Genomic DNA, 12,930 nt, shown 5'->3' with positions numbered 1-12,930 from the left:
TTCACGAATTGAACATTTGTGTAAGCAGCATCCAGATGAAGAGACGGCAGAGAAGGCTTCTTCCCCACTCCTGCAATGCCCTTCCCGCAAACGAACATACTAATCACTCCGTTTTGCAGCAAGTGGGGAAGAAGTATCTAGTCCAAGAAATTGGGAATGTGGGTATGTTATCTTTTTTTTTTTTTGTACTTATAAGAAGATCTCAAATTTTTTTTTTTAATGTTTATTTATTTTTTGAGACAGAGAGAGATAGAGCATGAATGGGGGAGGGTCAGAGAGAGGGAGACACAGAATCCGAAACAGGCTCCAGGCTCTGAGCTGTCAGCACAGAACCCGATGCAGGGCTCGAACTCACGGACCGCGAGATCATGACCTGAGCCGAAGTCGGCCGCTTAACCGACTGAGCCACCCAGGCGCCCCGAAGATCTCAAATTTTAAAAAGATTTAAGGTAGCTGACAATGATATATACCACACAAGAAGATTATTATAAATAATTAGACAGCAAAGGGATTTGAAGTAGACAGAATATATTGCTCGGAAAATCACATAAGCCAAAGGTGATATCAGGATGCATGCATTTCCCATATAGTATCTAGAGCTAATTGGTAGCCACTAGCCACATGTGGCCATTTAAATTTAAAATCAGAATTAATTAAAATGCAAACTCCAATTTCTCAATCTCAACACACTTCAAGGACTCGGTAACCACACGTGGCTAGTGGCTACACTATTGACTAGCACAGATACATAAAATTGCCATCATCACAGAAAGTTCTGTTGGACAGCATCCTTCCAGAAGTAGTCCTCATATTTGATTTAGAGTTCTCTAGCAGCAGAAACACAGGGGACACTCATCAGTGACAGGATTTAGAGTCCATGGGGAAAAATAAGCCATGCCTAAGATGTGCAGGTTTGCCTCGTTCTGAGTCGTGGGAGCAGTGCCACCCACACCTTCTCATGTCCACGGTAGGATCAACAGCCCGCCCTCACCTGTACCCCTAGAATAACTGCACCGAGGCCTTACAGACCTCTTTCTTATACGGTGTCCTCAGAGTGGGCCAGGGTACCTTGCCAAGCATAGTGTGGAAAAGCCACCGCACAGAGGGTGGGCAAAACAAGGCAGTCTCTGCCAGCAGCCCCTGGGCACTTGGCTTAATCCTAAAAGGAGGGATACATCTTCAAGCAGTCTCCTCAAGTTTGTTTCTCCAAGGCCTGAATGGAGGGCCACCTGCCTCCTTTGGAGGCCCTGCCATGGGCAGAGCCAGAGCTGTCCTTAAGGAATGATTTGGGATGCACCCAAACTCACACGCAAAGCACAGTTGAGGGCACAAGGCTCGGTTCCTCAAGAGCAAGTGACTGCAGCTTCAGGCTGGGGAACGTTGACAGCATCTTCAAAGAAGCAAGGTAATTGAACAATGCTGTCGAAGGCTTTGGGAGTCTTATTCCATAGGGGATGGTCACCAGCTGTTCTTTGTGTCCGCAAAAGGCAAAAGGGGAAATCCGTTTGGACAAAATGGGTCAGGTAAGATTTGAAGGGCAAGAAATCAGGGGCACCCGGGTGGCTCGGTCGGTTGGGCGTCCACCTCTTGATTTCGGCTCCGGTCAGGATCTCATGGTTTCTGAGTTCGAGCCCCACATCAAGCGCCATGCCGACAGTGTGGAGCCTGCTTGGGATTCTCTCTCCCTCTCTTTCTGCCCCTTCTCTGCTCATGAGTGCGCACGCTCTCTTTCTCTCAAAAGAAAGTAAACTTTTAAAAATGGGCAAGAAACCAGACACATAATTATTGAGATGCCAGGCTCAATCTCTGAGACTCTCTTCACTGGAGAGCTTTTAAGGCCTCATCCGTGCCAGCTACTTTACTTGTCTTCTTACATAGTGAGGGGATGGAGTGGACCACCAGTCTCGGGACACGGGGGACACCGGTGCTGTGAGGTCATGGGGACAGAGGCTGATGAGGATGCAGTTGAGGGACTGAGGGGGCTCCAGAGACTTCTTAAAAGTGCTGAATTGTGGTAAAAGACACATAATAAAATTTATGATCCTAAACATTTTTTCTGTCTTTATTTTTTAAATTTATTTTGAGAGAGAGAGGGCAATTGGGGGAGGGGCAGAGAGAGAGAGAGAGAGAGAGAGGGAGAGAGAATCCCAAGCAGGCTCCACGCTGTCGGCACGGAGCCCAGTGCGGGGCTCGAACTCACAGACTGTGAGGTCGTGAACCCGAGCCAAAGTTGGAGGCTTAACCGACTGAGCCACCCAGGCGCCTCCATCCTCACCATTTTTAAATGTGTGGTTCAGTAGCGTGAAGTGCATCCACGTCGTGCCCACACCACCACCATCAATCTCTAGGTCTCTCTTCGTCTTGCAAAACTGAAACTTTACCCATCACACAACAACCCCCGTGCCGCCTCCCCCAGCCCCCGGCAACCACCACTCTACTTTCTGTCCCTGTGAATTCGGCTACTTTAGGGACCTCACATAAGGGGAATCATACAGTATTTGTCTTTCCATGACCGGCTCGTTTCACTCAGCATAACGTCCTCAAGGGTCATCCACGTGGTAGCACATGTCAGGATTTCTTTCTTTTCTAAGTCTGACCGATATTCCCTTGTGAACATGCCGCCTTTTTGTTTATCCACTCATCTGATGGGTACTGGGGTCGCTTCCACCTTTGGGCTTTTGCGAATGATGCTGCTGTGAACGTGAGTGTACAAATATCTCTTCGAGTTCCTACTTTTGCTTCTTCCAGGCGTACACCCAGAAGTGCAGTGGCTGGATCGTGTGGTAATTTGTGTTCATTTTTTTTATAGGGAAGAACCACCATACTGTTTTCTGTAGCAACTCTACTATTTTCTATTTCCACCAACAACACACAGGGTAAGACTTATTTTTTGCCAAAGAAGAGAAAGCCTTGCTCTTTGTGAGGCCACAGCATGTCATTTTCGGCTCTAGGAGGTTGGAAAGAATAGAGCAAACATTGAAGTGAGGCCTGTCTTATTATGATGCACCCCATGTACTCTAGAACTAGACTCTACAGCAGAAATTCTTGACTTGCCATCCTTGGATGCCATGCACAGGTTGTATGCATGTGTTTACGTGCATCATTGGAAAAGGTGCATCAGATCTGTCTCTTTCAAGATTAAGACTCTCCAGAGGCGTCTCATGGCCCCTGCAGGCCCTTCCAGACCTTCACCAAGGCCTAAGGCTTTACGTCAGCTGGTCAGTACCTACCTCTCCAGCTTTATCTCCCACTTCTCTCTCCTCTTGCTCCCTCACGCCTTCCATATTGGCCTGCTTTCTGTTCCTCCGATGTGGCAAGCTCACTCCTGCCTCAGGGCCTTTGCACCCAGTGTTCTCTCCACCTGGAATCATCTCCTCCAAGATCTTCTCATCATTTGGGTTTCAGAGATGCCTTCCCTGCTGCCTCACTTAAAGTAGCTCCGTTTGCCTGACCCCAGCACTCTCTATGATATTATCTATTTTTTTCACATACTTACTACCATCTAAAATTATTTTGTATATTTACCTCTATATTATCTATCTCTACTACTAGATTGTCAAATGAATAAGTATATGAATGAATGTGATGTTGGGCAAGAGGGCCTAGAGCCATTACTGGAATCTCAAATGGGTCCATGACCGCCCTATAGCTTCTTACGTCTGGGTTGTGATCCCCTGTTGAAAACAAACTTGGGCAAACATTTATTAGATAACCCCTCTGTGCCAACAGTATCCCCGTCACCACCACCGCACCCCACACCTCCCTTCAGTAGCTCACAGCCCAGTGGAGGCAGCAGTCATGCAAACCATGACTGAAAAATATCCAGCAAAATGTTCCGGATGCTGTGATTTGAAATACTCACACAGGGCAGTATACGACACAGGCGTTGTAGTCAGATGTATTGGGATCGGACCCTAACTCTTTTACTTGCGAGTTGAGTAACTCCAGGCACGTGACATTACGTTGCTAAAACTCTGTTTTCCAATCTGCAAATACGGAATTATAATTCTTAACCGTGCAAGGTTGGACATTTGGAAAGAATGCCTTTGAGCTACCTCTCAGTCAGCACCCATGAATCAGTGAACAGGGGCTATTGTTACACAAAGGGTGGATTGGTTGATGCTGGCCAGGGATCAGATGGTCACGAGAGTCTTCTTAGAAGAACTGATGCCTGAGCTGAGCTGACTGAGGGTGGCCGTGGGTCCGGGGGTTTCAGGGGAGCCCCAGGGCAGCAGCAGACACAGAGACCCAGGCAGGGCTGCTGGGCCCAGGGCTGCCGTCCTGAGGGCAGGGAGGCAGCTAGTGAGAAACCAGCTACTGGAAACACAAACCACTCTTCAGATGCTCAGGACAGAAACGCCAGAGTCATTCTGGGGCCTTCTCTTTCAGGAGGTCCCTGTTTATTCCACTTCCAGAATCCCCGCAGACTCTACCTACCTCTCACCACTGCCACCTCAGGCCGGCTCAGCCGCTGGTGTTTCCCCGGGAGCCCCTGAGTAGCGTCCTGATTTCTGCAGCTGACTCTCCGCTGCACAGCTAGAGGGCCCTCTCAGACACAAGTGACACCGTGGGAGTCCTCTGCTCAGAGCCCCTGGGGGCTGCCCATCCCGCCCCACGTGGAACACAAGCCTGCTTCTCCAAGGTCCACTGTTCTTGCCTCGCCTGCCACACTCCACCCGGCCACCTGCCTTGCTGTCTGTCCCGTTCTGCTCTGTCCCCTCTGCCTGGAGCCACACAAGGGCCCTGTGGCTGCCCCCTCAGCCCCCTCGGGTCTCCGCTCAGCGTGCCCTCATGAGCAACGCCTCCCCAGCCACCCAATGAAAAACACCCGTTTCCTGTTCTCTCGCACACAGACGCTCCGGCTCCCTGCCCTGCCTTCTTGGTCTCCACTGCACTGTCACCTTTTAACCTGCTCTCTAGTGACTGAGCATAAGCACCTTGAGGGCGGCGACTTTCTCTGATTTGCCCACTGGTGAATCTCTAGCGTCCAGAATAGTGTCTGGCTCAGTGTTTGAATGAATAAAAGAAGGAAAGACAGAAGGGGAGAGAGGTGGGAGACTTTGGGCTGTTTCGGACCTGCCCAGTGCAGGCAGACTGAGTGGTGGAAAGCCCGCACGTGGCTGTTAGGAGGAGGTTGGGGGCGAGGGGGATGTAGAGAGACAAGGACCCGGAGGAGGAGACGGAGACAGGAGTGTCCTAGCTGACTGCGGTGGGACTCAGGCCACTGGACACTGGGCAGAGGGCAAAGAGGAGGGGTGGGCGGCCTCCCCTGGCCTCTCCCTGCCCGTCCCCCAGGGGCGTTATCACCAACAGCAACTGGGGGGACTAGCAGTGGCCCTCGGCACCTTTGACTCACGAGCACACATTGGTCGTGCTAGTCCGTGTCCTTGTCCGGGGGACCCGGTGGGGGCCTGGGCATTCCCTCCAGCAGTGCTTCTCTAAGTTCAGCAGGCATGAAAATCACAGATTGTCAGGGCGTGCCTGCGGAGACTGTGGTCCAGGAGGTCCGGGGTGAGGCCTGAGATCCTGCGTTTCTGACCAGCTCCCAGGTGCTGCGGCTGGTAACACCCTCCGTGTTCACCATACGCGGGATAGTATAAGGCAGGACTACCCAGTGGCCGCTTTGTGTTCGATTATTGCTGCCTGGGGCGTGTCCACTTTCTAAAGTATATTGTACTTAGTAGCAGGCTTGGGACAGAAGGCTGAGAACACAAGTCACAGTTTTGTGGTGATCATTTCCCAATACATACACGTATTGAATCATGGCGTTGTGCGACTGGAATGAACATAATGTTACGTATCAGTTATGTATCATTCTTTTTTTCAAGGAAAAAAAAGTCAAATCGCAGGAAGTATCTGGAGAGTGGGCAGAACTTCCTCACACTGTTTTTGTTTCGTTTTGTTTTGTTTTCATCAGAATGAAATTGCTACTGTGCTTTTTTCCTCTTAAAAAAAATATATTGTCTACCTCCCCTCAGTGACAAGAAACCCACTGGAGCCCATTTGTTTGTTGAGGGTATTTTTTATTTTATTTTATTGAAGTGTGATTGACATATTAGCTTCAGGTATACAGCAGCGATCCAATGTTTATGTGCATTATGAAGTGATCCCCACGAGAAATCTGGCTGCCATCTATCACCATACAAAGTTGTTAGAGTTTTATTGACTACATTCCCCATGCATCCCCATGTTTTATTTATTTTGTAATTGGAAGTTTGTACCTTTTAATCCTCTTCCCCTATTTCGACCATCCCCTACTTCCCTCCCTTCTGGAAATCACCAGATTGTTCTCTGTGTCTCTGAGTTCATTTCTGTTTTGCTTTTGCTTTGTTTGGTTTTGGTTTTTTTCCTAATATTTTTTGTTTAATGTTTAATTTTGAGAGAGAGAGAGATGAGCAGGGGAGGGGCAGAGAGAGAGGAAGACAGAGGATCTGAAGCGGGCGGGCTCTGTGCTGACAGCCGAGAGCCCCCTGCGGGTCTCCGACCCACGAACCATGAGAGATCATGACCTGAGCTGAAGTCGGACACTTAACCAACTGAGCCACCCAGGCGCCCCTCTGTTTTGTTTAGTTTGTTTTCTTTTTTCACATGTCTCATAGAAGAGAAATCCTATAGTATTTGCCTCTGTCTGACTTATTCATCATATTATCCTCTAGGTCCATCCATGTTGTTGCACATGGCAAGGTTGCATTCTGTTTTGTAACTGAGTAATATTTCTGTGTGTATGTGCGTGCACAATGCACGCACACGCGCATACTTACGTTGACCACATCTTTACCCATTCGTCTACTAATGCACACTTAGGTTGCTTCCACATTTGTAAAAACTGCTGCAATAAACATAGGGATACATATATTTTTTAGAATTAATGTTTTTGTTTTCTTCATACACACACCCATGAAGCAGAATTGCTGGGTCATAGGGTAGTTCTAATTTTTTGAGGAACCTCTATACTGTTTTCCCCAGTGGCTGCACCAATTTACATTCTTACCAACAACGCATGAGGGTTCCCTTTTCTCTACATCCTCATTAACACTTGTTATTTCTTGTCTTTTTGAAAATAGCCCTCTGATGGGTGTGAAGTGATAGCTCATTGTGGTTTTGATTTGCATGTCCCTGATGATCAGCGATGTTGAGCATCTTGTCATGTGTCTGTTGGCCATCTGGACGCCTTTTTAGGAGAAATGTCTATTCAGGTCCTTTGCCCATTTTTTAATTGGATTGTTTATTGTTTTGATATTGAGTTGTATGAGTTATTTATATATTTTGGGTATTAATCCCTTGTCAGACATATGATTTGAGAGATCTCCCACTTAGTAGGTTGCCTTTTTGTTTTGCGGATGGTTTCCTTTGCTGTGCAAAACCTAAAACTGTTTTTATCCTGTTCCCAGCGCTAAGCCTGATGTCCAGTGCACGGCAGCTACTCAGTAAACACTAGCTCCTCCCCCTTGGTCTCTAGTATTCTCAGGGTAGGGGTGCAGTGACCCAAGGGGCAAGGTATCTACTCACACCACGTGAACCAGAGGCCATCGGGCATGCCACTTGGCTCTACTCACAAGGTTTGTGGCTCCCAGTCCAGACTCTGAAGAAAATTACTGTTTTCAACCAACTACAGTGCCGATACTGGGCTATTTTATCTGTGCAGACTACCCAGGGTGGTTGAAAGTCGCCCCCTGAAAATCATTTCCCAGAGCATCGTCTGGCCTTGGTATTTCTGCAGAATGTGTAAGTGACATCATAGCTCTTTCAGGCTTGGAAGGAAGAGTAATTTTCTCCTTGGGGGGGGGGGGGGGGGGGGAAGAAGCAAACTGTGATTTGAAGCCTTGGCAAGACTCAGAATCAGCTCTCTGAGGCAGAGGGAGGAGAGTGAGGAATTTTAAGCATGTTTTCTGCTCTTAGTCTTAGAGCACCTTTCCTTTTGGCCTGCCTGTCTCACTTAGTTTATTTAGTTTGGTCTGTCCAGGGCTGTGCTCCCAAAGGAGTCAGGTTTGGTGGTAGATCTGGAAGAAAGTGCTGCTGTTTCTGCACCTGGCAAACGGCTCCCGGCCAGCTGGGCCAGTCCCCTCCAGGCCAACCTCACTGTGTCTGTAAGTAAACTGCAACAGAAACGGATGGTCTGGCACTCTGGGGAGCCGTCTGAGTCAGCAAACACCTTGAATGTCTCCTCTCAAGACCAGGAGAGTCCCTGGGCTCCAAGTGCACAGCCAGTCCAGACCATTCCATGGAGCAGGATGTGTGCAAGTGTGGTGCGGCCAAGTGGGGTGTGGTGTGTATGCTCCGGAGTTGGGGCGCCTCCCTCTGGGGCCAGGGGCAACAGGACCTCGGCCGATGCCTTCTGGGAGCCAGCCGTTAGGAGTTTGGGCTGCAGATCTCACAGATCCAGACCGAATCCTGTTGTCTGGTAACCTGCCAGCCCTGTCAGCTTGGCCAAACCGTGAAACGCCACACCAAACACCTACTTTAGTCTCCAGTGACTTTTCCTCCTGTGTTAATAGACTTTTTTGTCACCTTCCAATTAGGCATTCTTTGATGTGTTCATTGCTCTCTAAGTTTCCTTAGAAAGTAATGAAACCAAATTCCCCAAATTTACTTTTGGAAGTGAGAGTTTTTCTCGACGACGCTGTTGCTACCACCATAACAGAACGTTTTTGTGCATTTTCTTCCAGCTTTCGGTTTTTGTTTTATTTTGTTTGGGGTTTTGGTCACGTAAAACGTATACATCCATTTTCTTTAAAAACCTATTTTGTTCGCTTTCTCTTTCTCACCTGTCCTCAAAAAGAAATGTCAGCAAAGACATTTTGCTAAAGGGCTTCAGATCTTTTGGTTGATTTTCTCTCTCTCACCTCCAACCTTCTACCCAACGAAATGGAAATTCAAATGTTACTTTGAGTTTAAGGAGCTTTCTGCCTGATTCTTGGCTTCATGCCGGGAGAATGAGCCCCTGGACCCTCTGAAACTTTATGCTGAGGGAATTTCTATGTCCCTCTTTGTATTCACATACAGCTTTGCCACCTGAGAAGCCTAGGTTCCACTAGTTTGGATTTTTGTCACCTAAGAGGAATCACTTTCTTCCCAAGGTGGTCTGGAAGGGGACATCTGGGAGGATCCGGTTAATATGTACCAGAGTGGCTGTCACAGAGCCCGCTCACAGCAGGCTCCAGTAAATACCTGCTTTTAAATAATAGCCCCACACTGCCAGTACCAACTGGCAGTGGACTTTTAGGTTTCCCCCCCCCCCCCCCCCCCCCCAGGGCCATGGTGAAGTAGAGAGGGCTCCTGGACCCAGTATAGCCCCTGCTGATGTCTGTGGGAGCCAGAAGGTCTGCAGACCCTCGGGTGGGAGCCCTAACCTTTCCTACTGAGTGACCTTGTGCTGTGACCTTTCCTTCTGCTGTGTGGACCAAGGGTGGGGCAGGGTAATCAGTAGGTCCTGAAGGGAGGCAGGAAGGAGTGGAGGGTTTCAGTCATGGGGAGGGGCAGTGGCAGCAGGAGGAAGAGCCTGAACAACCCCCAGCCTGGCCCACAGGGCTCTCTCTCCACCTGCTGCTGAAAGCTGGTGGCCTGCGTGCCCCAATGCCAGCTCTGCTCCCAGGAGACCAAGTGTGACTCCAGATCGGGTAGAGTGCCTTCTCTGTGAGCACTCTGCAAGTGCAGGAGGAAGATGCCTGGATTCGACTGTCCTGCTCTGGCCAAAAGGGATCTGAGTGGTTCCTGACCTCTTTGCCCACCTCCCTGGCCCCTGGATCTCACTGTATCGCTGAAGATGCCTCTTCACCGAGTCCTTCCCTGTTAAATAAAAGGCCATCAGGCATCCCCTGGCTGAAGAGCCACTGTGATTAACAAGTGACAGAGACACATCTCTACTGGGTCTCACAGTAAGGCTCTTGCTCAGCCAAGTGAGCCTTTTCTAAATGGGCTTTAGACTCAGTGACTTGTAAGTAGGGGGGATGTGGTTAAAACTAGCATAGCATTCCACTTGGGCACACAGATATCTCCAATCACTTTGGGAAGGAGGCAAGCAAGCAGTATCCCTCATTTTACTTCTACTTACTGATAATATTACATAATCCTGCTTGGTTTTACTTTTTATTTCGTTAATACTTCTTAATGTCTGTATTTGGTATATATAAATTATGTACTGCCTTACTTTACTTTTTATTTCGTTAATACTTCTTAATGTCTGTATTTGGTATATATAAATTATGTACTGCCTTACTTCTGCAAGTGTTTTAAGTAAGTGTGTATATCGCAGAATAGTTGTCTTGAGGGGCGCCTGGGTGGCGCAGTCGGTTAAGCGTCCGACTTCAGCCAGGTCACGATCTCGCGGTCCGTGAGTTCGAGCCCCGCGTCAGGCTCTGGGCTGACGGCTCAGAGCCTGGAGCCTGTTTCCGATTCTGTGTCTCCCTCTCTCTCTGTCCCTCCCCCGTTCATGCTCTGTCTCTCTCTGTCCCAAAAATAAATAAACGTTGGGAAAAAAAAAATTCTTTAAAAAAAAAATAGTTGTCTTGAGAGATCAGAAAACATATAGAGAACGGCAGAGAAAAAGGAATTGGGGATTCATTGTTGAGCTTCCTGAAAGCCAAAGCAGAAAGAGAAGTACAATTTTCATTGTTTGATTTAAAAAAAATCCAGATCTGAAAACACAAATGTTTCTGGGTGCTGAGTTTCAGCAGGTTCCTTTTATAACAATCAGTCAAGATAACAGTGGATGGTCTTCAGCTATGACTTTTAGAAGATGCAGAAATGTTTTTTGTGTGGCCAGGGATAAAGTCGAGGATGACTGATGACTTTAGTCGCTGTAACCATTGCTGTGTTTAGGTGAGAGATGCTGTCCTGTTTGCTCTGGAAGTGTTTTAATGCTTGTTATTTGTCAAAGACTTGGGAAGAGGAAATAAATTATAGATGGCGTACATAAAACCTTATAGTGACAGGATGGGAGCGACCATTCAGGTGGACCCATGAGGCACCTTCTTTCCCTGCCGCTTGTCCTTGTTCCTGTTCTCATAGGGTCCCTCAAAACCCAAGTCACCTTCTGCTGGTACATCCTTCGGGACTCAATCCTCACTCCTACCCAACACCCCCTGCCCCCACATATCAGTCCCCTTCTGTCACTGGGTTTGGTGGCTCATGCTTTAAGATGTCTCTCTGCTGAAACCAATGGCTTCCACTTAATAAGCATATATCTGCCTCTCTTGTGGGTATATATCACCTTTAATCTCCAAAAGCTGAGAATCATTTTTTTTTTTTTTTTTTACCATTTTCCATATTAGAAAAATGATTATCCCAGGTTTGGCCTCTGAGCCACAGTTTGCATTTGTATCCCATGTCTTCCAGAAACTTAACTCTATGACCCCAGGCAAGTTACATTCTCTCTGCCTCAGTTTCTAGATCTGTCAAGGAGGGTAATAAAAATAAGCACCTCGTAGGACAGCTATATCAACCAGGGCTCACTCAGGCTTATGAGTGACCTACCATAAGGACTGTACATAATCATGGGAACTGGCAGAGAAGGCTGTGCCCCTGGTGTTGGACCTGAGATTTCCCCAGATCTGATCAACAGTTAGGAGAAAAAGCTGAGGGGAAGTCAAGGTCAAAGGTGTGCTGGAATGGACCTGAAATGCACCTGACACCTGACCAGGGCCAGGAGCAGCTGACAGTGGAGGTCCAGTGGGAGCCACATGCCCACCAGGCAAGCAAGCAGACCAGCACTGCATGTACAAGGCGCCACGGTGCCTAGCACCCTGCTCCAACCTGTAGAGCGTGAAAAATGGCCACTCCTTCATTTCCACCTCACGTCCCAAGCACATTTCTCTTGTGACCAACGTTACACAGAATCATACAGAGAAGGGAATTCCAGGAAACATAGTTTCCGCATAGCTAAGTTGACCCAATGCAAAGCCGTGATGATTATGGGATGGAGTCACTGAAATACAGGGAAGGAACTTATTTTTATTCTTTTCTAGTTTTATTGAGATATATTTGACATATAGCACTGTATATAAGTATACATCGTGATTTGACCTACATGTATTGTGAGATGATCACCCTGAGACGTTTAGTGAACACCAGGCATTTCATATAGTTACCAAAAGAAAAAGTTTATTCCTTGTGATGAGAATTCTTTGGATTTGCTCTTAATGACTTTCAAACATGCCATATAGCGTTGTGAATAGCCATCATTTTGTACGTGACATCCTTAGTACTTATTTTTCTTATAACTCCAGGTTGGTACTTTGACCAGTTTCATCCAGGTCCCACACACATCCCCCTACCCAACCCCTGGAACCACAAATCTGATCTCCTTTTCTATGAGCTTGCTTTTTCTTAGATTCTACTTGTAGGTGAGATCACATATTTGTCTTTGTCTGGTTTATTTCACATAGCATAATGCCCTCAAAATCTTTCCATGTTGTAGCAAACAGCAGGATTTCCTCCTTTTTAATAGCTCAGTAACATTCCAATGTGAATATATACCACAACTTCCTTACTCAAAGAAGTGTCCGTCACTATGGACACTTAGGTTGTTTCCATGTTTCAGCTGTTGTGTATAATACAGCTGTGAACATGGTGTTTCAGATATCTTTTGACATCATGACTTTTTGTTTCCTTTGGATATGTACCCAGAAGTAGAGTTGCTGGGTCATAGGGTAATTACATTTGTAATTTTTTGAGGAACCACCAGATTGTTTCCCATAGTGGCCCACCACTTCACAATCCCACCAACAGTACACAAAAGAATTTTCCACACACTTGCCAGCATTTGTTATCTCTTGTCTTTTTGGGCATGGCCATTCTAACAGGCATGAGGCATTGTCTCATTGTGGTTTTGATTTGCATCTCCCTGATAACTAGTGATGTTGAGCACCTTTCCATGTACCTGTTAGCCATATGTGTACCATTTTGGAAAAATTACCATTCAGATTCTTTGCC

General features: G+C 47.3%; 1 protein-coding gene across 3 annotated transcripts in view; it reads left to right on the top strand.

The window, feature by feature from the left end:
- FAM124A (family with sequence similarity 124 member A) overlaps positions 1-12,930 on the top strand; it is a 99,880-nt gene that overhangs the window by 32,234 nt on the left and 54,716 nt on the right. Inside the window, exon 4 of one of the 3 annotated variants that reach the window (XM_040448347.1) lies at positions 2,810-4,896. The exons of the other annotated variants lie outside the window; for them this stretch is intronic. Within the exon in view, the coding sequence (XP_040304281.1) occupies positions 2,810-2,923 (114 nt within the window). The 3' untranslated portion in view covers positions 2,924-4,896. Of the gene's footprint in view, positions 1-2,809; positions 4,897-12,930 lie in introns of those variants that run through there. 3 annotated transcript variants of the gene reach the window in all.

The sequence above is a fragment of the Herpailurus yagouaroundi genome, unplaced genomic scaffold, assembly GCF_014898765.1.
Source record: "Herpailurus yagouaroundi ecotype Mexico unplaced genomic scaffold, PumYag 197, whole genome shotgun sequence".
Lineage (NCBI taxonomy): Eukaryota > Metazoa > Chordata > Mammalia > Carnivora > Felidae > Herpailurus > Herpailurus yagouaroundi.
The sequence above is the reverse complement of the archived record's forward strand: the minus strand, read 5'-3'. Positions and strand labels throughout refer to the sequence as shown.